Source organism: Pseudophryne corroboree, chromosome 8 (assembly GCF_028390025.1).
Source record: "Pseudophryne corroboree isolate aPseCor3 chromosome 8, aPseCor3.hap2, whole genome shotgun sequence".
NCBI classification, from domain to species: Eukaryota; Metazoa; Chordata; class Amphibia; order Anura; family Myobatrachidae; genus Pseudophryne; species Pseudophryne corroboree.
In genome coordinates this window covers 439,545,291-439,570,139 of record NC_086451.1, presented here as the reverse complement: position 1 = coordinate 439,570,139, position 24,849 = coordinate 439,545,291, and the positions used below count along the sequence as shown (strand labels likewise).

The 24,849-nt window shown below is 50.2% G+C and overlaps 1 protein-coding gene across 4 annotated transcripts; it reads right to left on the bottom strand.

The window, feature by feature from the left end:
• Positions 1-1,935: 1,935 nt before the first annotated feature.
• On the bottom strand, positions 1,936-19,305 carry GPANK1 (G-patch domain and ankyrin repeats 1). Of its 4 annotated transcripts, none has more exons than XM_063938081.1 (4): positions 19,165-19,305; positions 18,055-18,143; positions 5,073-5,691; positions 1,936-2,462 (listed from the first exon to the last, which is right to left on the bottom strand). In XM_063938081.1, the coding sequence occupies exons 3-4, from the start codon at positions 5,663-5,665 to the stop codon at positions 2,003-2,005; spliced, it is 1,053 nt and encodes a 350-aa protein (XP_063794151.1). In that variant the 5' UTR covers positions 5,666-5,691; positions 18,055-18,143; positions 19,165-19,305; the 3' UTR covers positions 1,936-2,002. The 4 variants fall into 4 exon arrangements, with proteins under 4 accessions (XP_063794151.1, XP_063794152.1, XP_063794153.1 ...); XM_063938082.1 differs by having other exon boundaries at positions 19,185-19,305; XM_063938083.1 differs by having other exon boundaries at positions 19,207-19,305.
• Between the last annotated feature and the right edge of the window lie 5,544 nt (positions 19,306-24,849).

The window sequence follows — 24,849 nt, the reverse complement described above, 5'->3', positions numbered from 1 at the left end:
GTGGGTGGGGGAGGGGCGGGGGTGTCACGGGTGGGTGAGGTGGAGGTGCTGTGGTGGATGTGGGAGGGTTCCGGTGGGGCTGCGGGTGGTGGAGGGGTGGGTGCGGTGATGCCGCGGGTGGGGTAGGGGGTCTGGAGGCGCCACGGGTGGGGCAGGTGCGGGGGTGCCGTGGATGGGGGAGGGGGTCCATACGTGCTGCGGGTGGTGGAGGGGTGGGTGCCGTTATGTCGCGGGTGGGGTAGGGGTCTTGAGGTGCCACGGCTGGGGGAGGGGCGGATGGGGGGGTGCTGTGTATGGGGGAGGGGGTCCGGTAGAGGTGCAGGTGGGGGAGGGGCTGGTGTGTGATGGGACTGGTGTGGCCAGCATTACATTTAGCCACGTGGGAGCGAGCGCCATAGGCTGGCCTGTCTATACTGCACCTTTACTTTTGATGTAATTTTTGGTTTGATTTTGGATTTGGCATTGTGGTAATCTGGTAAGTGCAGTTATGTCACCAGCTCCCATCCCAACATAGGGGGTCATTCCGAGTGGATTGTAGCTGAGCAAAATTTTGCACAGCTACGATCATCTTTCCTGACACGCGGGGGGACGCCCAGAACAGGGCTAGTCCGCCCCGCATGTCAGTCCGGCCCCCCCTCGCAGAAGTGCAAAGGCATTGCACAGCGGCGATACCTTTGCACTTCAGGAGTAACTCCCGGCGAGCGCAGCTTTAGGGTGCTGGCCGGGAGCTACTCCTCGCTCCCCAGCAGCTGCGTATGACATCACGCAGCCGCTGCGGCCCGCCCCCCGTTCGGTCCAGCCACGCCTGCGTTGGCCGGACCGCGCCCACGAAATGGGGGCCAAACGCCGTGTTTCGCCCCCTCCCGCCCCCTCGATCGCCTCTGCCTGACAATCAGGCAGAGGCGATCGCTGTCCTGCCATGGCCGTCGGCCGTGCCGCATGCGCACAAAGGGGCTGGCGCATGCGCAGCAGGGAACCGTTCGCTCTGCTGCGTGAAAACGCAGTGAGCGAACGGGTGGGAATGACCCCCATAGGACGTGGGAGCCCGCTAGTAACATGGTGCTGAGTGCATGGGGTCTGTGCTGCAGCCCCCTCCTCTCTGTCCCTCTCCCCCCCCCCCCCCTGATGTGCTGCGCAGGCGCAATGGCGGCAGGTAGGTGTGGGCCGGATGGAGACAAATAGGAGGACATAGACCCCAGCATCGGCCGCACGGGGACCCCGCAGCCTCACCACCCGGCACTGACAGTTGCGCGCCTCACTGCCTCCCTGAGCAGAGCCGCCCGCCTGGGGGAGGGACAGGTGGGGGGGCGCAGCAGCAGTTCTGCCCTGTATACCGCTATCTGGCGGCTCTCATCATGCCGGCATCCATGTGAGGGAGGGGCCCTGGCGGCAGAGAGTGGCAGCCCTCACCCCAGTACCCGCCATGAGCAAAAGTCAGGAGGAGTGTGCCGGGACGGGGAGTCGCAGGCAGGACGTGTAATAATTATTTCCTGCACAGCTAACTCCTGATCCTGCCCTGCATCCAGCCTCCGTCCTCTCCTCGATCTGTGACTCCGCCCAGATCTGTGACTCCGCCCAGCGTTACGGCCAGGCACAGAATCACAGAGTTGGGCTAATATATAGGAGATATCTACATTATCAATCAGCATCTTATTAGCAGCAGACCAGAGGTAAACCGGTTATTTTCTATAGCTCAGTGATTTACTTCAACTAGGGAATTCTAACCAGAGCAATGTGCCACCTGACACCACCGTATATGGCTGTGCATGTTACCGCTTACTATGGCCAGGAGTGTTTGCCTATATTTTCTTGTTCTCCTCGCTGGGATATGAGGAAAAATTATATAAGCTATTGGCCACTGAGAACATATGCTAATCTTTTCTGAAGGCGTTCTGTGCGCATCGCGCTATAGCAGATACCACCCCATCAGACCTATTAAATTCCATAATTTATTAAAAATGTTTTGTTGAGGGAGGCACATGATAAAGTTATGTTCCCTTTGCTACAGATCAATATTCATGTAAGTCCTCAAATCTCGCTCCCAGGCCTTTGATTTTACTTCCTTCCTTCTCTCCTCTTTCTTGCTGATAGTGGCGACTCTTTCAGTTCTCGGGTTCTTGGTCACCTGTCTGGCTACAGCCAAAGTGTCATTGGCAGCAAAATGGGTGACTTTGGGCTTCTGGTCACTTTTAAAGCCCAAGCCTTTTTGGTCTCTCTTGAGAACAGTCTGAACAGGGAACTTTCTGCCAGTCCCGTCAGGTCCAAGACCTGACTCCCGATTCCAGCCTTCCTTTAGCATCATCTTAAACCCAATGTTGTGTTCTGGTATGACGTAGTATGTAGAGGGAAACGTCTTCTTCTTGTTAAACAGATGGACAGTAGAGCGTTCGTGCGTTTCCACACTGTCTTCCTGGTAATGGGCCTTGCAGACCTCACAGTATTTTCTGTCCAATGGCTGCGTCCTGCAAAACAAAATCACTGCTGTAATCATTGCTAAGATATATTTTTTTCTCTCTGTTTCATTAGTATTTATTTTTCCTTAAAAAGCACCCAGTGTAGTGAAAATGCAGCACTTCACCTAACATTGGCTATGATTAGTAAAAATGTGCCTGATTAATATTAACCATGAATGAAGCTAAACTAAACGGTACTTTAGGGACTTTTTTTTTTTCCGGATAAAAGAGGTGGTAAAGGCACTGTCCCTTTAGTGCAATGTTGACAATGTGCGTCTCTGCGCAATTCTAGCTAGCTAGGTTGTGCCTTCCATTAAGTGGACATAAGAGAAAGCAGTGTAACCAATTAAGACTGCAAAAGCATTGGGGGAAAAAAGCTGTGTGTATTATTTGAACAATATACCTCTACGTTTAGTACCATTGTTGTAGGTTACAACAATGTCCTTATTCCTTCAGTCACCTTACAGGGCCTTACGTCCTTGTACATAATTACTACAACTGCCTGACCCACTTTCTCTCCACTCACTGTGGGGTAGACGTGCACTATGGGGGGGCGGGGGGGGGGGGGGGGGGGGTAGGAAGTGGTATCAGCAGGGTATGTGTGCTGATACCACTTCTACGGCTCTATGCTCCCCTATCATTATCAGTATTGTTATCTTTAAGATAGCCAATGTGCTGGCCAATGTATGAATGGACAGTGGCACTGACCGTTCTGACATCTGCAGCTATTGATTTTGACAGCTGCATATGTCGTTGCCACTGTCTGCGGCTGCTGCTGCTGTGCTCCAGGCTGCCCGCGCGATCTGTGCATGCCCAGTAAAGGCTGCCGGATTGAGACTCAGCGCATCAGTTTTCACTCCGGCAGCTAAGATGTTCATACTTCTCGTCGCTAGTGCTTCCTGCTTCACCATGGTAAAGAGGCGAAGCAAAAGGAGTTATACCGGCAAGATCCATGCCAGTACAATACATCTGCCCTTACACTCCAATGCAGCTGCCGTTACTGAAGTGACCAACGATCTACTCACAGCTAAGTGGAAGAGTCATTAACCCATACTCACCCTCTGCTTTGCTCTTTATACCACTTCTCTGTAAACTCATACGATCATTCGCCCATTACTATGACCGACATTTAAATCTATCTGTCCTCTCATGACCTTAACTCTTATCTCATGTGTCCAACTGCCACTATGCCATCGCCCTCCTTCAGGGCCCAATGCTAACTAGAGCTCAGGGTCCAAAGCATAGCTTACACCCCCCCCCCCCCCCCCCCCCCTTACGCTCCCCTTGTGTTACAACTCGTTCTACAGTCTCCCTCATTGTTGACAATGTGCCTGATTTGGATTTACATGTAAAAGCAAAAAATAACAAAACCATGGTAGGTAGCACTGTAGGCAGGGCAGATGAGGCATTTGCAGAGAATTAGATTTGAGTGGGGTGTGTCCAAACTGAAATCTCAATTGCAGTTTAAGTATATAGCTGTCTAACATTTGTGAGCTAAATGCAAAATCAGACCGTATTTACCCTGCACATAAATATATAAAATTTAATTACTCCCCTTGCATGACAACATGGTTTGTTCCAGATATAAAGTTACGTTGTTTTTTTAATCAATATCTACTGTTTCCCAAGCTTACTGTCTAGGTAATATCCTGGACTCCGTCCTGTTTCACTGCATACACGTACAGTCCTTTGCACTCTCTTCCTTTGAAACATTGCCAGAGTACAATCCTCTCTCGCTCGGGGTGTTCACAAAACCCTTATCCGTGCTCGCTCATCATTTCTTGCCTTGATTACTGCAGCCTCCTACTCTCTGGCCTTCCCCCTCTACAAATTATCTTAAATGCCACAATGGGACAGATCTTCCTATTGCTGCGCCACATCTGAAAGTCTTTTTACTGGTTCCCTATTACTGGAAGAAAGTAATTCAAGAGTCTGAAGGGGGGTACACACGGAGAAATCCGTACTTAAAATCTAAGCAATCTGACTAGATTGCTTAGAATTTAAGCACGGATCTCTCCGTGTGTACGCCCCACAGCGATAGCGTTGCACGGCCCCTTGCGTCACTATCGCCGGTGCTAGATTGGCCTGCATGCAGATACAATCTAGCACATCGCTCATTTCGCCCACTGGGTGAAATGAGCGGCCCCTGTCGGGGGGAGAGATGTGTGCTGAGCGGTCTGTGATAGATTGCTCAGCACACATCTCTGCACTGTGTAATGCCCTTGACACTTTCCTTCAGAGTGCTGACCTTCATCCACCCTGACCTCATCATAAGATAACAATTGCTCTAGAAAAGCTCACCTTTCCACTATAGCCTACTTACCCAACCTGATACTACTTTGTTTACATGATCTACCAGTGCCATGCCCACGCCTGTCTCTCTAGCTCCTATTGTCTCTGCGTTGCCCTGTCCCTCTAGGCTGTAAGCTCATATGTGCAGGGTCCTATCATTTGTCTCACATTTGTTCTGAATAAGCAACATCATAGGTACATGTTTTAGTTATATATATTCTATACATCATATAGCGTAACTTTATAACGCAGACTTTACCGCGTTGCAGTTATTAGTGCCTTAAAAACAAAAAAATTAAATTAAAATGCAATAAAACCACCACTGACCTTGGTGTGGACTCTTCTGGTTGTCCTGTTAAGGAATCCTGCAGGAGCTTGACAATGTCCTGATGCCCAGCTTCTTCTGCTAACATTAACGCATCTTTCCCTTGGGTGTTACAAACTCCAACCCAAGCTGCGCCTCTTGCTATCAAATACGTGACTACGTCCTCCTTCCCTGCATATGCGGAACACATCATGGCTGTCCAGAAGTAGCTATCCCGAAAATTGATGTCACAATGTTCTTTCTCAAGTAATTTTTTTAAACCTTTTAGATCTCCATGTTGTGAACACTTTAGCAGTTGGTGCCCCATTCTCTCATCCTTAGCTTCCTCAGCAGGTGTGGTTGGTCTGCGGTAGGAACCACCTTCCCGGGGCTCTTCAGGTGGCAAACGACGTGCCACTTTGCGCTTCCGAGAATGTGGTCTTGCTGCAGACTGTTCTCTTTCATTTACAAGACTCTCATAGAACCTTCTTGCCTCTTCCCCAGTAGTATTCACCCGACAGATCTGTGGCCTTCTCCTCTTACTATGCTCGCCATTTTCCCAAAAATCTGATTTTTCACGGGCTTTTGTGAATGTGATGAGATGTTGGTAATTCATCTTTCTTATTTAGTTTCAAGGAAAATCTAAACAAAATAATAGAGTAAAATATAAAACATTAATACAAATGACAAATACATTTATAGCATATAACCTAAATGCAAGTATACAATGCTTACTCGCTGTACTACAAGCAAACCATACTAAATAAACCAGGCACTCTACTGAGCCGGGATTATTTCACTACTTACTATTCTGCCCAATCATGTTTCATTTGATTGTGTTCGAATGTGTAAGGGGTGTGCAAATACTCAGCCTGAAAATAAGATTTTACTTACCGATAAATCTATTTCTCGTAGTCCGTAGTGGATGCTGGGACTCCGTAAGGACCATGGGGATATAGCGGCTCCGCAGGAGACAGGGCACAAAATAAAAGCTTAAGGATCAGGTGGTGTGCACTGGCTCCTCCCCCTATGACCCTCCTCCAAGCCTCAGTTAGGATACTGTGCCCGGACGAGCGTACATAATAAGGAAGGATATTGAATCCCGGGTAAGACTCATACCAGCCACACCAATCACACCGTACAACTTGTGATCTGAACCCAGTTAACAGTATGATAAACGCAAAGGAGCCTCTGAAAAGATGGCTCACAACAATAATAACCCGAATTTTTGTAACAATAACTATATACAAGTATTGCAGACAATCCGCACTAGGGATGGGCGCCCAGCATCCACTACGGACTACGAGAAATAGATTTATCGGTAAGTAAAATCTTATTTTCTCTGACGTCCTAGTGGATGCTGGGACTCCGTAAGGACCATGGGGATTATACCAAAGCTCCCAAACGGGCGGGAGAGTGCGGATGACTCTGCAGCACCGAATGAGAGAACTCCAGGTCCACCTCAGCCAGGGTATCAAATTTGTAGAATTTAGCAAACGTGTTTGCCCCTGACCAAGTAGCTGCTCGGCAAAGTTGTAAAGCCGAGACCCCTCGGGCAGCCGCCCAAGATGAGCCCACCTTCCTTGTGGAATGGGCTTTTACTGATTTTGGCTGTGGCAATCCTGCCACAGAATGTGCAAGCTGAATTGTACTACAAATCCAACGAGCAATCGTCTGCTTAGAAGCAGGAGCACCCAGCTTGTTGGGTGCATACAGGATAAACAGCGAGTCAGATTTTCTGACTCCAGCCGTCCTGGAAACATATTTTCAAGGCCCTGACAACGTCAAGCAACTTAGAGTCCTCTAAGTCCCTGGTAGCCGCAGGTACCACAATAGGTTGGTTCATGTGAAATGCAGAAACCACCTTAGGTAGAAATTGAGGACGAGTCCTCAATTCCGCCCTGTCAGAATGAAATATCAAGTAAGGGCTTTTATATGATAAAGCCGCCAATTCTGACACACGCCTGGCTGAAGCCAAGGCTAACAGCATCGACACCTTCCATGTGAGATATTTTAAGTCCACAGTGGAAAGTGGTTCAAACCAATGTGACTTTAGAAAACTCAACACCACATTGAGATCCCAAGGTGCCACTGGAGGCACAAAAGGAGGCTGTATGTGCAGCACCCCTTTTACAAATGTCTGAACTTCAGGTACTGAAGCCAGTTCTTTCTGGAAGAAAATCGACAGGGCCGAAATTTGAACCTTAATGGACCCTAATTTTAGGCCCATAGACAGTCCTGTTTGCAGGAAGTGAAGGAAACGACCCAGTTGAAATTCCTCTGTAGGGGCCTTCTTGGCCTCACACCACGCAACATATTTACGCCAAATGCGGTGATAATGTTTTGCGGTTACGTCCTTCCTGGCTTTGACCAGAGTAGGGATGACTTCTTCTGGAATGCCTTTTTCCCTCAGGATCCGGCGTTCAACCGCCATGCCGTCAAACGCAGCCGCGGTAAGTCTTGGAACAGACAAGGCCCCTGCAGTAGCAGGTCCTTTCTTAGAGGTAGAGGCCACGGTTCGTCCGTGAGCATCTCTTGAAGTTCCGGGTACCAAGTCCGTCTTGGCCAATCCGGAACCACGAGTATAGTTCTTACTCCTCTCCTTCTTATGATTCTCAGTACTTTTGGTATGAGAGGCAGAGGAGGGAACACATACACTGACTGGTACACCCACGGCGTTACCAGAGCGTCCACTGCTATTGCCTGAGGGTCCCTTGACCTGGCGCAATATCTGTCCAGTTTTTTGTTTAGACGTGACGCCATCATGTCCACCTTTGGTTTTTCCCAACGGTTTACAATCAGGTGGAAGACTTCTGGGTGAAGTCCCCACTCTCCCGGGTGAAGGTCGTGTCTGCTGAGGAAGTCTGCTTCCCAGTTGTCCACTCCCGGAATGAATACTGCTGACAGTGCTATCACATGATTTTCCGCCCAGCGAAGAATCCTTGCAGCTTCTGCCATTGCCCTCCTGCTTCTCGTGCCGCCCTGTCTGTTTACGTGGGCGACTGACGTGATGTTGTCCGATTGGATCAACACCGCCTGACCCTGAAGCAGAGGTTTTGCTTGACTTAGGGCATTGTAAATGGCCCTTAGTTCCAGAATGTTTATATGAAGAGACGTTTCCAAGCTTGACCACAGGCCCTGGAAATTCCTTCCCTGTGTGACTGCTCCCCAGCCTCTCAGGCTGGCATCCGTGGTTACCAGGATCCAATCCTGAATGCCAAATCTGCGGCCCTCTAGTAGATGAGCACTCTGCAGCCACCACAGGAGAGACACCCTTGTCCTTGGCGACAGGGTTATCCGCTGATGCATCTGCAGATGCGATCCGGACCATTTGTCCAGTAGATCCCACTGAAATGGTCTTGCATGGAATCTTCCGAATGGAATCGCTTCGTAAGAAGCCACCATTTTCCCCAGGACCCTCATGCACTGATGCACTGAGACCTGTCCTGGTTTTAGGAGGTTCCTGACTAGCTCGGATAACTCCCTGGCCTTCTCCTCCGGGAGAAACACCTTCTTCTGGACTGTGTCCAGAATCATTCCTAGGAACAGTAGACGTGTCGTTGGAATCAGCTGCGATTTTGGAATATTTAGAATCCACCCGTGCTGACGTAACACTACCTGAGATAGTGCTACTCCGACTTCTAACTGTTCCCTGGATCTTGCCCTTATCAGGAGATCGTCCAAGTAAGGGATAATTGAAATGCCTTTTCTTCGTAGAAGAATCATCATTTCGGCCATTACCTTGGTAAAGACCCGAGGTGCCGTGGACAATCCAAACGGCAGCGTCTGAAACTGATAGTGACAGTTTTGTACTACAAACCTGAGGTACCCTTGGTGAGAAGGGTATATCGGGACGTGGAGATAAGCATCTTTGATGTCCAGAGACACCATATAGTCCCCTTCTTCCAGGTTCGCTATCACTGCTCTGAGTGACTCCATTTTGAATTTGAACCTTTTTATGTAAGTGTTCAAGGATTTCAGATTTAAAATTGGTCTCACCGAGCCGTCCGGCTTCGGTACCACAAACAGCGTGGAATAATACCCCTTTCCTTGTTGCAGGAGGGGTACCTTGATTATCACCTGCTGGGAATACAGCTTGTGAATGGCTTCTAGAACTGCCTCCCTGTCGGAGGGAGACTTTGGTAAAGCAGACTTCAGGAAACGATGAGGGGGAAACGCCTCGAATTCCAGTTTGTACCCCTGCGATACTACCTGTAGAATCCAGGGATCCACTTGCGAGTGAGCCCACTGCGCGTTGAAATTTTTGAGACGGGCCCCCACCATATCTGAGTCTGCTTGTAAAGCCCCAGCGTCATGCTGAAGACTTGGCAGAAGCAGGGGAGGGCTTCTGCTCTTGGGAAGCGGCTGCATGGTGCAGTCTTTTTCCTCTTCCTCTGCCCCGGGGCAGAAAGGAGTGGCCTTTTGCTCGCTTGTACTTATGGGAACGAAAGGACTGAGATTGAAAAGACGGTGTCTTTTTCTGCTGATGTGGAGTGACCTGGGGTAAAAAGGTGGATTTTCCAGCCGTTGCCGTGGCCACCAGGTCCGATAGACCAGCCCCAAATAACTCCTCCCCTTTATACGGCAATACTTCCATGTGCCGTTTGGAATCCGCATCCCCTGACCACTGTCGCGTCCACAACGCTCTTCTGGCAGAGATGGACATAGCACTTACTCTTGATGCCAGGGTGCAAATATCCCTCTGTGCATCACGCATATATAATAATGCATCCTTTAAATGTTCTATAGTTAACAAAATATTGTCCCTATCCAGGGTATCAATATTCTCAGTCAGGGAATCCGACCATGCGACTCCAGCACTGCACATCCAGGCTGAGGCGATTGCTGGTCGCAGTATAACACCAGTATGTGTGTATATACTTTTTAGGATATTTTCCAGCCTTCTATCAGCTGGTTCTTTGAGGGTAGCCGTATCAGGAGACGGTAACGCTACTTGTTTAGATAAACGTGTGAGCGCCTTATCTACCCTAGGGGGTGTTTCCCAACGCGCCCTAACCTCTGGCGGGAAAGGATATAATGCTAATAATTTTTTAGAAATTAGCTGTTTTTTATCGGGAGAAACCCACGCTTTTTCACACACCTCATTTATTTCCTCTGACTCAGGAAAAAATATTGGTAGTTTTTTCTCACCCCACATAATACCCTTCTTTGTGGTACTTGTAGTGTCAGAAAGGTTCAATGCCTCTTTCATTGCCGTGATCATGTAACGTGTGGCCCTACTGGACATTACGTTTGTCTCGTCACCGTCGACACTAGACTCAGTATCTGTGTCAGGGTCTGTGTCGACCCACTGAGGTAACGGGCGTTTTTGCGCCCCTGACGGTGTCTGAGACGCCTGGACAGGCACTAACTGATTTGCCGGCTGTCTCATGTCGTCAACAGTTTTTTGCAAATTGCTGACATTATCACTTAATTGTTTAAATACAATCATCCAGTCAGGTGTCGACTCCCTAGGGGGTGACATCACCAACGCAGGCAACTGCTCCGCCTCCACATAATTTTCCTCCTCATACATGTCGACACACGCGTACCGACACACAGCACACACACACCGGGAATGCTCTGATAGAGGACAGGACCCCACTTAGCCCTTTGGAGAGACAGAGGGAGAGTCTGCCAGCACACACCCAGCGCTATATATATATATACAGGGATAACCTTATATAAGTGTTATTCCCTTATAGCTGCTGTTAATTATTGTTATTTGCTGCCAACAATGCCCCCCCCTTCTCTTTTTTACCCTGATTCTGAAGCAGGACTGCAGGGGAGAGTCAGGGAGCCGTCCTTCCAGCGGAGCTGTGAGGGAAAATGGCGCTTGTGTGCTGAGGAGATAGGCTCCGCCCCTTCACGACGTCCTTATCTCCCGCTTTTTTGTGTAAAATGGCAGGGGATTAAAATAAGAATTTACTTACCGATAATTCTATTTCTCGGAGTCCGTAGTGGATGCTGGGGTTCCTGAAAGGACCATGGGGAATAGCGGCTCCGCAGGAGACAGGGCACAAAAAGTAAAGCTTTAGGATCAGGTGGTGTGCACTGGCTCCTCCCCCTATGACCCTCCTCCAAGCCTCAGTTAGGATACTGTGCCCGGACGAGCGTACACAATAAGGAAGGATTTTGAATCCCGGGTAAGACTCATACCAGCCACACCAATCACACTGTACAACCTGTGATCTGAACCCAGTTAACAGTATGATAACAGCGGAGCCTCTGAAAAGATGGCTCACAACAATAATAACCCGATTTTTGTAACTATGTACAAGTATTGCAGATAATCCGCACTTGGGATGGGCGCCCAGCATCCACTACGGACTCCGAGAAATAGAATTATCGGTAAGTAAATTCTTATTTTCTCTATCGTCCTAGTGGATGCTGGGGTTCCTGAAAGGACCATGGGGATAATACCAAAGCTCCCAAACGGGCGGGAGAGTGCGGATGACTCTGCAGCACCGAATGAGAGAACTCCAGGTCCTCCTTAGCCAGGGTATCAAATTTGTAGGATTTTACCAACGTGTTTGCCCCTGACTAAATAGCCGCTCGGCAAAGTTGTAAAGCCGAGACCCCTCGGGCAGCCGCCCAAGATAAGCCCACCTTCCTTGTGGAATGGGCATTTACATATTTTGGCTGTGGCAGGCCTGCCACAGAATGTGCAAGCTGAATTGTATTACACATCCAACTAGCAATAGTCTGCTTAGAAGCAAGAGCACCCAGTTTGTTGGGTGCATACAGGATAACAGCAAGTCAGTTTTCCTGACTCCAGCCGTCCTGGAACCTATATTTACAGGGCCCTGACAACATCTAGCAACCTGGAGTCCTCCAAGTCCCTAGTAGGCGCAAGGCACCAAAATAAGCTGGTTCAGGTGAAACACTGACACCACCTTAGGGAGAGAACTGGGGACGAGTCCGCAGCTCTGCCCTGTCCAAATGGACAACCAGATATGGGCTTTTTTGAGAAAAAAACCACCAATTTGACACTCGCCTGGTCCAGGCCAGGGCCAAGAGCATGGTCACTTTTCATGTGAGATGCTTCAAATCCACAGATTTGACTGGTTTTAAACCAATGTGATTTGAGGAATCCCAGAACTACGTTGAGATCCCACAGTGCCACTGGAGGCACAAAAGGGGGTTGTATATGCAATACTCCCTTGACAAACTTCTGGACTTCAGGAACTGAAGCCACTTCTTTCTGGAAGAAAATCGACAGGGCCGAAATTTGAACCTTAATGGACCCCAATTTGAGGCCCATAGACACTCCTGTTTGCAGGAAATGCAGGAATCGACCGAGTTGAAATTTCTTCGTGGGGCCTTTCTGGCCTCACACCACGCAACATATTTTTGCCACATGTGGTGATAATGTTGTGCGGTCACCTCCTTTCTGGCTTTGACCAGGGTAGGAATGACCTCTTCCGGAATGCCTTTTTCCCTTAGGATCCGGCGTTCCACCGCCGTGCCATCAAACGCAGCTGCGGTAAGTCTTGGAACAGACATGGTACTTGCTGAAACAAGTCCCTTCTTAGCGGCAGAGGCCATAAGTCCTCTGTGAGCATCTCTTGAAGTTCCGGGTACCAAGTCCTTCTTGGCCAATCCGGAGCCATGAGTATAGTTCTTACTCCTCTATGTCTTATAAGTCTCAGTACCTTAGGTATGAGAAGCAGAGGATGGAACACATACACCGACTGGTACATCCATGGTGTTACCAGAACGTCCACAGCTATTGCCTGAGGGTCTCTTAACCTGGCGCAATACCTGTCCCGTTTTTTGTTCAGACGGGACGCCATCATGTCCACCTTTGGTATTTCCCAACGGTTTACAATCATGTGGAAAACTTCCCGATGAAGTTTCCATTCTGCCGGGTGGAGGTCGTGCCTGCTGAGGAAGTCTGCTTCCCAGTTTCCATTCCCGGAATGAAACACTGCTGACAGTGCTATCACATGACTTTCCGCCCAGCGAAAAGTCCTTGCAGTTTTTGCCATTGCCCTCCTGCTTCTTGTGCCGCCCTGTCTATTTACGTGGGCGACTGCCGTGATGTTTTTCCCACTGGATCAATACCGGCTGACCTTGAAGCAGAGGTCTTGCTAAGCTTAGAGTATTATAAATTTACCCTTAGCTCCAGTATATTTATGTGGAGAAAAGTCTCCAGACTTGATCACACTCGCTGGAAATTTTTTCCTTGTGTGACTGCTCCCCAGCCTCTCGGGCTGGCCTCCGTGGTCACCAGCATCCAATCCTGAATGCCGAATCTGCGGCCCTCTAGAAGATGAGCACTCTGTAACCACCACAGGAGAGACACCCTTGTCCTTGGATATAGGGTTATCCGCTGATGCATCTGAAGATGCGATCCGGACCATTTGTCCAGCAGATCCCACTGAAAAATTCTTGCGTGAAATCTGCCGAATGGAATTGCTTCGTAGGAAGTCACCATCTTTACCAGGACCCTTGTGCAATGATGCACTGATTTTAGGAGGTTCCTGACTAGCTCGGATAACTCCCTGGCTTTCTCTTCCGGGAGAAACACCTTTTTCTGGACTGTGTCCAGAATCATCCCTAGGCACAGCAGACTTGTCGTCGGGATCAGCTGCGATTTTGGAATATTTAGAATCCACCCGTGCTGTTGTAGCAGTATCCGAGATAGTGCTACTCCGACCTCCAACTGTTCCCTGGACTTTGCCCTTATCAGGAGATCGTCCAAGTAAGGGATAATTAAGACGCCTTTTCTTCGAAGAAGAATCATCATTTCGGCCATTACCTTGGTAAAGACCCGGGGTGCCGTGGACAATCCAAACGGCAGCGTCTGAAACTGATAGTGACAGTTCTGTACCACGAACCTGAGGTACCCTTAGTGAGAAGGGCAAATTTTGGACATGGAGGTAAGCATCCCTGATGTCTCGGGACACTATATAGTCCCCTTCTTCCTGGTTCGTTATCACTGCTCTGAGTGACTCCATCTTGATTTGAACCTTTGTAAGTGTTCAAATTTTTTTAGATTTAGAATAGGTCTCACCTAGCCTTCTGGCTTCAGTACCACAATATAATGTGGAATAATACCCCTTTTCTTGTTGTAGGAGGGGTAATTTGATTATCACCTGCTGGGAATACAGCTTGTGAATTGTTTCCCATACTGCCTCCTTGTCGGAGGGAGACCTTGGTAAACCAGACTTCAGGAGCCTGCGAAGGGGAAACGTCTCGACATTCCAATCTGTACCCCTGGGATACTACATGTAGGATCCAGGGGTCCTGTACGGTCCCAGCGTCATGCTGAGAGCTTGGCAGAAGCGGTGGAACGCTTCTGTTCCTGGGAATGGGCTGCCTGCTGCAGTCTTCTTCCCTTTCCTCTATCCCTGGGCAGATATGACTCTTATAGGGACGCAAGGACTGAGGCTGAAAAGACGGTGTCTTTTTCTGCAGAGATGTGACTTAGGGTAAAAACGGTGGATTTTCCAGCAGTTGCCGTGGCCACCAGGTCCGATGGACCGACCCCAAATAACTCCTCTTCCTTTATACGGCAATACACCTTTGTGCCGTTTGGAATCTGCATCACCTGACCACTGTCGTGTCCATAAACATCTTCTGGCAGATATGGACATCGCACTTACTCTTGATGCCAGAGTGCAAATATCCCTCTGTGCATCTCGCATATATAGAAAATGCATCCTTTAAATGCTCTATAGTCAATAAAATACTGTCCCTGTCAAGGGTATCAATATTTTTAGTCAGGGAATCCGACCAAGCCACCCCAGCTCTGCACATCCAGGCTGAGGCGATCGCTGGTCGCAGTATAACACCAGTATGTGTGTATATACTTTTTATGATATTTTCCAGCCTCCTGTCAGCTGGCTCCTTGAGGACGGCCCTATCTATAGACGGTACCGCCACTTGTTTTGATAAGCGTGTGAGCGCCTTATCCACCCTAAGGGGTGTTTCCCAACGCGCCCTAACTTCTGGCGGGAAAGGGTATACCGCCCATAATTTTCTATCGGGGGGAACCCACGCATCATCACACACTTCATTTAATTTATCTGATTCAGGAAAAACTACGGTAGTTTTTTCACATCCCACATAATACCCTCTTTTGTGGTACTTGTAGTATCAGAAATATGTAACACCTCCTTCATTGCCCTTAACGTGTGGCCCTAATAAGGAATACGTTTGTTTATTCACCGTCGACACTGGATTCAGTGTCCGTGTCTGTGTCGACCGACTAAAGTAAACGGGCGTTTTAAAACCCCTGACGGTGTTTCTGAGACGTCTGGACCGGTACTAATTGTTTGTCGGCCGTCTCATGTCGTCAACCGACCTTGCAGCGTGTTGACATTATCACGTAATTCCCTAAATAAGCCATCCATTCCGGTGTCGACTCCCTAGAGAGTGACATCACCATTACAGGCAATTGCTCCGCCTCCTCACCAACATCGTCCTCATACATGTCGACACACACGTACCGACACACAGCACACACACAGGGAATGCTCTGATAGAGGACAGGACCCACTAGCCCTTTGGAGAGACAGAGGGAGAGTTTGCCAGCACACACCAAAAACGCTATAATTATATAGGGACAACCTTATATAAGTGTTTTCCCTTATAGCATCTTTTATATATTTCTAACGCCAAATTAGTGCCCCCCCTCTCTGTTTTAACCCTGTTTCTGTAATGCAGTGCAGGGGAGAGCCTGGGAGCCTTCCCTCCAGCCTTTCTGTGAGGGAAAATGGCGCTGTGTGCTGAGGAGATAGGCCCCGCCCCTTTTTCGGCGGGCTCGTCTCCCGCTCTTTAATGGATTCTGGCAGGGGTTAAATATCTCCATATAGCCCCCGGAGGCTATATGTGAGGTATTTTTAGCCAAAAAAGGTTTTCATTTGCCTCCCAGGGCGCCCCCCTCCCAGCGCCCTGCACCCTCAGTGACTGCCGTGTGAAGTGTGCTGAGAGGAAATGGCGCACAGCTGCAGTGCTGTGCGCTACCTTAAGAAGACTGAGGAGTCTTCTGTCGCCGATTCTGGACCTCTTCTCGTTTCAGCATCTGCAAGGGGGCCGGCGGCGAGGCTCCGGTGACCATCCAGGCTGTACCTGTGATCGTCCCTCTGGAGCTAATGTCCAGTAGCCAAAGAAGCCAATCCATCCTGCACGCAGGTGAGTTCACTTATTCTCCCCTAAGTCCCTCGTTGCAGTGATCCTGTTGCCAGCAGGACTCACTGTAAAATAAAAAACCTAAGCTAAACTTTTCTAAGCAGCTCTTTAGGAGAGCCACCTAGATTGCACCCTTCTCGGCCGGGCACAAAAATCTAACTGAGGCTTGGAGGAGGGTCATAGGGGGAGGAGCCAGTGCACACCACCTGATCCTAAAGCTTTACTTTTTGTGCCCTGTCTCCTGCGGAGCCGCTATTCCCCATGGTCCTTTCAGGAACCCCAGCATCCACTAGGACGATAGAGAAAATACATCCATATAGCCCAGGAGCTATATGTGATGTATTCTGTTTTGCCACCTAAGGTAATCTGTTATATTGCGTCTCAGGGCGCTCCCCCCCCAGCGCCCTGCACCCTCAGTGACCGGAGTGTGAAGTGTGCTGAGAGCAATGGCGCACAGCTGCGGTGCTGTGCGCTACCTTAGTCTGAAGACAGGATGTCTTCTGCCGCCGATTTCACCGGACCTCTTCGTCTCTTCTGGCTCTGTAAGGGGGACGGCGGCGCGGCTCCGGTGACCCATCCAGGCTGAACCTGTGATCGTCCCTCTGGAGCTAGTGTCCAGTAGCCTAAGAAACCCGATCCACTCTGCACTCAGGTGAGTCCGTTTCTTCTCCCCTTAGTCCCACGATGCAGTGAGCCTGTTGCCAGCAGGACTCACTGAAAATAAAAAAAAACCTAACTAAACTTTTATTCTAAGCAGCTCAGGAGAGCCACCTAGATTGCACCCTTCTCGGCCGGGCACAAAAATCTAACTGAGGCTTGGAGGAGGGTCATAGGGGGAGGAGCCAGTGCACACCACCTGATCCTTAAGCTTTTATTTTGTGCCCTGTCTCCTGCGGAGCCGCTATATCCCCATGGTCCTTACGGAGTCCCAGCATCCACTAGGACGTCAGAGAAACAATGTTTTTGTCAGTGCATTTTTGACCAAATTTTTCCACAATATTGAATGAATTCTCAAACAAGAAATATTTTTTATTTGATTTTCTTGATAGTCATGATTTAGGAAGTACACAGGGGATGGGCAAAACTTTACTCACTATCCTAACTTTGCAATTTTTTTTTTATTGTTTTGTTTTGCACACTGATGTTATTGCGTTGGTGAGAGAAGTGTAGTCACATGTGCGCAGCACGGATGGTGTAGTAGTTAGCACTGATGCCGCACAGCACTGAAGTCAAGAGTTCAATTTCCAGTCATGGTACATCCGTGTGGAGTTTGTATGTTCTCCCCATGTATCTGTGTGTTTCCTCCCACACCCCAAAACATACTGAGTTGGCTTCTGATAAAAAATAACCCCACCTGTATATATGTGACCCTGTGATCGAGAATATGGATTGTAAGCTCCACTGGGGCAGGGACTGAGATATTCTCTGTAATGCTACATGGAACGTGCGCACTATATAAATAACTGATGATAATAATGTGATGTAAACTCCAGTATTTTTAAAGCCATGATAAAAATGTCTTAGCTGTTTGATGGGGATTCAGCTAGGTGCAAGAATCATGCGCGCTAAGCCCCAGAGGATTTGGCCTCGGTAGTTGCGAGGAAAAATTGTGTGTTTAAAAGCAGACTCTGCATTAATGCATGAGGAGCCCATAGACTACAGCACTCTGCGTGGAATCTGTGGGTTAGTGTGCGTTGTTTCAGGGTTTACCGCTTGAATAGTTTAGGGCGTGTAACTCAAACCCTGTAACCCTGCTTAAAAGAATCCCCCACATATATTACGGTAAATTATATTTCCACCCTGATAAAGAAATTGCAGCTCTAGATGGATATCTTAAATAACCAGAGCCCCACAAGGTTTACGCACCTAGGATGTAGAGTTGATGTTTTCCAGCGGGTCGATGACGCCCCTCCAGGCACTTTTCTACTTGTCCCTGCCAGTAATGTGTTGGCAGTCTGTGGAAAAAATAAAAACTGGTTGGAGGGTGCTGTAGAGATCACGGCTTTGGGTGGAAACCACAGATATAGGGGGGGGAATTCAATTAGGGGCAAATATCTCACCCTCGCAAGTAAGCACAGCATACAGCCGCATTTATGGCAACGCCTGACTCGCTGAATGATATCCACAGCCCCATAGGGATGCGAGCAAAAATGTGCGAGTCCATGCCAGGGGTTAAGCAAATACTGCCCGTGTTACATGCCATTGCAACAGCTGCTTGCACCCCAAATTAAATCCCTCCCAATGATTTCATAGAAACACAGAATTTGACAGTAGAGAAGAACCACTTGGCCCATCTAGACTGCCCACGTACACACACACACACTAGGGTTAGTTTTTGTTGGGAGCCAATTAGCCTACCAGTATATTTTTGGATCATGGGGATGAAGTGGAGTGCCCGGAGGAAACCCACACAAGTACAGGGGAGACTATGCAAACTCCACACAGTTATACATTGATGCTAATACTGACCTTAGACCAGATATGAAAAGAAATAAAACCTAGTAATGTCCTACATGCTGTGCAGGCAACACGGTTGGGCATTTGCAGGTGGCAAGCATATGTCAAAGTGAACGTCCACCATCATGGGATGCCCCCCATAACGCAAGCACCTGGGGGGCTCATAACTACTTACTATGGAATACATAAACCACTGGTCCATTCTAGGTTTCCCTTTGCCATGGGTGTGAGGGAACCACAGAACAGCTACCAGATATGACTTATATAAAGTTCCCACTGACTATAAGTCCTATGAATAGCTGGGAGAGGGGGACACCCTTTGTTAGGGTTACCCAACCAGCTATACCTCACACACTGCCTCTATCTAACCCTCTGAGGGCACTAAAGCCTATGCAGGACCGGTGCGCTTCACTCATGCTGTTACAGCATCCAGCAATCTCTCTGCGACCACAGCCCCTGTCCTCTCTACTGCTACAACCTGCCACAGCCGTCTCCCCCACCTTTATCACAGACATTTACCTCAGGAGCGCTACAGGTACCTGACACGGAAACACACAGTACCGCAAAATGGCGACGAGCTCCACTCCTCCCCCTGGTGACGTGTCTCCTCCCCTAAGTACGTCACAAGGTCCCTTCTGCCACTCCGATATAGACTCAACCGCTCCACGGTGGGCGTGGCTTAGTTGTATTTATTTAGGAGAGGGGCGGAACGTACGAGAAGTCATAGCCAATGAGCGGGGGCGAGGGAGCAAGGACGGATGTGATTGGCGGGTGACGTCAGCGAGTTGGTGATTGGCAGTGAGGCAGCAGGAGAGAGAGGGCTGCTGGGAGATCTCAGTCAGATGGTGTAGTATAGATCAGTCATAGTCACTGAGTAAATGTGCACACAGCTGCTGAGCATACTGGTGACAGAAAGTGGACTGTGCACATAGGGAGACATGACTGCCCAGGCTTTATTGTAGTGTTACAGCAAGCTCTGGTGGATGACTTGAGGCAATACTGTCTCACTTACCTATGAAATGAAAAACACAGGCTGGAAACATGAAAAAGCAGTATCATAGTAATGTTAAATAAATAAACATACATGAATTATCTCCTATATATTTGCCCAACTCTGTGATTCTGTGCCACCCTGGCCGTAACGCTGGGCGGAGTCACAGGCACAGATCTGGCCAGGAACAGTCCCCTCCCCATCTCCGCCCAGTCCCCTCCCTATCTCCGCCCAGTCCCCTGTCTCCCTTCTCCCCGTACACTCTCTGGTGACAGAGCAGCCGCTGCCTGTGAGCGGAACTCACACTACCCGCCCCACTAGCGGCTGCTGCAGAGTTCAGGGGGACATGCTGACACTGACAGCCGCACTCGCTCCCCCCCCCCCCCCCCAGGGGTGCTGTGCTCCACTACGCACAGCACCCCTGCTCCCGCACCCCCAACCCTCCCCTACCTGCAGCACCCCCCCACCCGCCCCTGCAACCATAGCACCCTCACCCCCACATACCCCCAACCGCACCACCCCGGCTAACTGCCCCCTCCCCCACCCGCGTCACCCCACCCCTCCCCCACTCCACCCCCATACCCACCTCTCCCCCGCTACACCCCTCCACCCGCACCACCACCACCGCATTTGCCCCTCCTGCACCCGCCCCTCCCCCATCCACAACACCCCTGCTCCCGCACCCCCTCCCCCACCCGCGCCAACCCTCGCAAACCCCCGCAGCCGCCTCCCACACCCCAACCGCAGCACTACTGCACCCGTCCCTGCCCCCCACACCTGTCCCCACACCCATGGCACCACACTCCCACCCGCAGCCCCCCACTCCCCCACCCACGGCACTCCCACACCAGCTTCTTCCACAACCCCTCCCACACCCATATCACCCCTGCTCCCAACCCTCCACCCATGGCACCCCGCCCCTCCCCTACGCACAGGACCCCTGCTCCCCCACCCCCATCCCTCCCCTTCCTGCAGCACCACCCGCCCCCGCAACCGTGGCACCCTCACACCCACCCAACCGCACCACCCCACCAAATAGCCCCCTCCCCCACCCACAGCACCCCTGCACCCGCCCCCCCCCCCCCCCCAACACCCACGCACCTGCGCCTCCACCACCCGCAACACCACCACAGCCGGCCCTCCCCAACTGCGTTAACCCCGCACCAGCCCATTGTGTATAAGTGGCGCTGCTACCTGTGCACACTGTGTGTATAAGCGGCTCTGCTACCTGTGGGCACTGTGTGTATAAGCGGCTTTGCTACCTGTGGGTGTTGTGTGTATACGCCGCTCTGCTACCTGTGGGTATTGTGTGTACACGTGGCTCTGCTACCTGTGCCCATTGTGTGTATAAGCACCTCTGCTACCTGTGGGCACTGTGTATAAGCGCCTCTGCTACCTGGGGGTATTGTGTGTATAAGCGGCTCTGCTAGCTGTGGGCACTGTGTGTATAAGCGGCTCTGCCCCCTGTGGGTATTGTGTGTATAAGCGGTTCTGCTACCTGTGGGTCATGTGTGTACATGTGGCTCTGCTACCTGTGCCCATTGTGTGTATAAGCGCCTCTGCTACCTGTGGCCATTGTGTGTATAAGCGGCTCTGCTACCTGTGGGTATTGTGTGTATAAGCGGCTCTGCTACCTGTGGCCACTGTGTTTATAAGCGGCTCTGCTACCTGTGGGTATTGAGTGTATAAGCGGCTCTGCTACCTGTGGCCATTGTTTGTATAAGCGGCTCTGCTACCTGTGGCCATTGTGTGTATAAGCGGCTCTGCTACTTGTGGGCACTGTGTGTATAAGTGGCTCTGCTACCTGTGGGTATTGTGTGTATAAGCGCCTCTGCTACCTGTGGGCACTGTGTGTATAAGCGCCTCTGCTACCTGGGGGTATTGTGTGTATAAGCGGCTCTGCTACCTGTGGGCACTGTGTGTATAAGCGCCTCTGCCCCCTGTGGGTATTGTGTGTATAAGCGGTTCTGCTACCTGTGGGTAATGTGTGTATAAGCGTCTCTGCTACCTGTGGGTATTGTGTGTATAAGCGGTTCTGCTACCTGTGGGTATTGTGTGTATAAGCGGCTCTGCTACCTGTGGCCATAGTGTGTATAAGTGGCTCTGCTACCTGTAGCCACTGTGTGTATAAGCGCCTCTGCTACCTGTGGGTATTGTGTGTATAAGCGGCTCTGCTACCTGTGGGTATTGTGTGTATAAGCGGCTCTGCTACCTGTGACCATTGTGCGTATAAGCGGCTCTGCTACCTGTGGCCCCAGCACCTTGGTATCTTATCTACAGTGCATTGCTGTTACTCATCTGGTACTTCATAATGCAGACACTAGCAGTATATACTACACTATGTTATTCATTGTGCCCTGCGGCCACTCTGCACGCCCTCACAAAGGCCTACGCCCCCTTGACAATCGCACGCCCTCCCCCCTTACAATATTTACCCACTGCCATAAAAAAAAAATCAGGTAATACTCCATGTAATAACAATTATAGCACAGCTGAAGCCCGTGCAGGGGATAATGGGTCGTAGCCTCTTGCAACGGTATTTTCTCTCTAACCCCTTGCCTCTCTTTATCCTCTCCCTACCACCCTGACTCTCCCTATCCTTTACCGATCGCACAGCGTTTCTGTACATTCCCTTTCTCCCCCCCCCTACGCCTCTCTATCTTATCTCAACCGGACCCCATTTCTGTATGCCCTCTATACTGCCCTGCGTTTCTGATTCTGTTATCTACCGCCCTGCATATGTTCAAAGCCGTGCAGAGGTTAACGGGGCGTAGCCCCTAACGACGGTGTGAAAAGCGCCCGTAGGGCGCAATGAATCACCTAGTATTTGTAAAATGACACAGAATCTTGTAATGACCTACAGTAGTACATAGATCTCATGGCAGCAAACAGAAAAATACACAAAGATTACAAAGAAAAAAAGATTTATTTTTTGACAACTTTTATTTTACATTTTTATTATTTTAGTGTTAGGGTCATGCTGCGCTTAGGGTTACCTTACTTCCCTCGCCATTGGTCATGGCTGACGTGTCGACCATCACAATATTGACGTTCTGGCAATGTTGACATGTCAATGTATGCCGACCTCTCATCTGCGTCGACACTGAATGTTGACATCCTGAGTGTTGATTTTGTACCACACCCATATACATATTATATATTTCTCTTACGTCCTAGAGGATGCTGGGGTCCACATTAGCATGATGGGGTATGGACGGGTCCCATGGGAGCCATGGGCACTTTAAGAGTTTAATAGTGTGGGCTGGCTCCTCCCTCTATGCCCCTCCTACCAGACTCCGTTTAGAAAATGTGCCCGATGGAGTCGGTCACAGCTACTAGGGGCTTTTCTAGTTTTATTATTTTTTAAGAGCTGTTAGGTACAGGGTGGCTGCTGGCAACAGCCTCCCTGCTTCGTGGGACTTAGGGGGGGATTAGGATCCAACCCTTGAGGTTAATGGCTCCTATCTCCGCTGACAGGACACTGAGCTCCTGAGGGTGTTGATCGCAAGCCTCCGAAGGCGACCGCTCGCTCCCGCAGCACTGCCGTCACCCCCTAACAGAGCCCAAAGATGCGGTGGTGAGTATGACGCCGGCGCCCCGGTAAGCGGGACGCCGGCGGGAATGGCGGCACAAGGCTGGGAGCGCAGCGCTGATGCTGCGCTCCGGAGGGCTCAGCGGTACAGTTGTGCGGCGCTGTGAGGGGCACCCTGGGCCCACGCAATACCCTAACACTGGTCATCTGAACTAATAGGGGCTAATCCCACTGTTAGCAACAAGCAACTTCCGGCCACTATAATATAACAAGAGCAGGAAGACGCGCCATTACAGGGGTCGGGGCTTCTCCTCAGAGCAGATCCAGCACTCACCAGCGCCAATTTCTCCCTGCAGATCACACTACAGAGACGCTGACAGGGAGCGCTGCCCTCCACTTCTCTCCAGTTATCCTCTGCAGTACCAGGGTGTTATAGAAGGGGGGGGGGGGGGAGTGTTATTCACTGTTTAATCTATTAAGGTTGTCAGCGCCAGTCATTTATCATAATAACTGCCTATTGGGGTGCTGTGTGGGCTGGCTCCTTATACTCTGTGTCGCTCTGAAGTACTTGGGCGAAACTGTCTGACATTTTCCTGTGTGTGTATGTTATATTTCCCTTACGTCCTAGAGGATGCTGGGGACTCCGTAAGGACCATGGGGTATAGACGGGCTCCGCAGGAGACATGGGCACTATAAAGAACTTTTAGTATGGGTGTGCACTGGCTCCTCCCTCTATGCTCCTCCTCCAGACCTCAGTTAGATTCTGTGCCCAGAGGAGAATGGGTGCACTACAGGAGAGCTCTACTGAATTTCTCTGATAAAAGAATTTTGTTAGGTTTTTTATTTTCAGGGAGCACTGCTGGCAACAGGCTCCCTGCATCTTGGGACTGAGGAGAGAGAAGCAGACCTACTTAAGTGATAGGCTCTGCTTCTTAGGCTACTGCGCTGGTTTCACACCGCCGTTCGTCCCGGAGCCGCGCCGCCGTCCTCCTCGCAGAGCCAGAAGATAGAAGCCGGGTGAGTATAAGGAGTATAAGAAGAAAAGAAGACTTCAAGGCGGCAGAAGACTTCAGATCTTCATTGAGGTAAGCCGCTGCGCGCCATTGCTCCCACACACTACACACACAGTACAGGCACTGATGGGTGCAGGGCGCAGGGGGGCACCATGGGCAGCAATAAACCTTGGGTATGGCATATCAGGAGGCATTAGGCTGTGGAGGCAGTAAATGGAGAAATCCCCCGCCATTTTTTATATATTGAAGCAGGACCGAAGTCCGCCGCTGGAGGGGGCGGAGCTTGATCCCTCAGCACTAACAGCGCCATTTTCTCCACAGAACGCTGCAGAGAAGCTGGCTCCCCGGACTCTCCCCTGCTGAACTCGGTGACAGAGGGCTGGAAAAGAGTGGGGGGGGGGGGCATTTTCAAGGCGCAGTGAGTGTATTACACATTGATTGGTAATAAAAGCTCTATCTGGGTTATTTTCCAGTATCTGTAGGCGCTGGGTGTGTGCTGGCATACTCTCTCTCTGTCTCTCCAAAGGGCCTTGTTGGGGAATTGTCCCCTTATAGATATATCCCTGTGTGTGTGTGGGGGTGTCGGTACGTGCGTGCCGGCATGTCTGAGGCGGAAGGCTCGTCCAAGGAGGAGGTGGAGCGAATGAGTGGTGTGTCTCCGTCGGCAA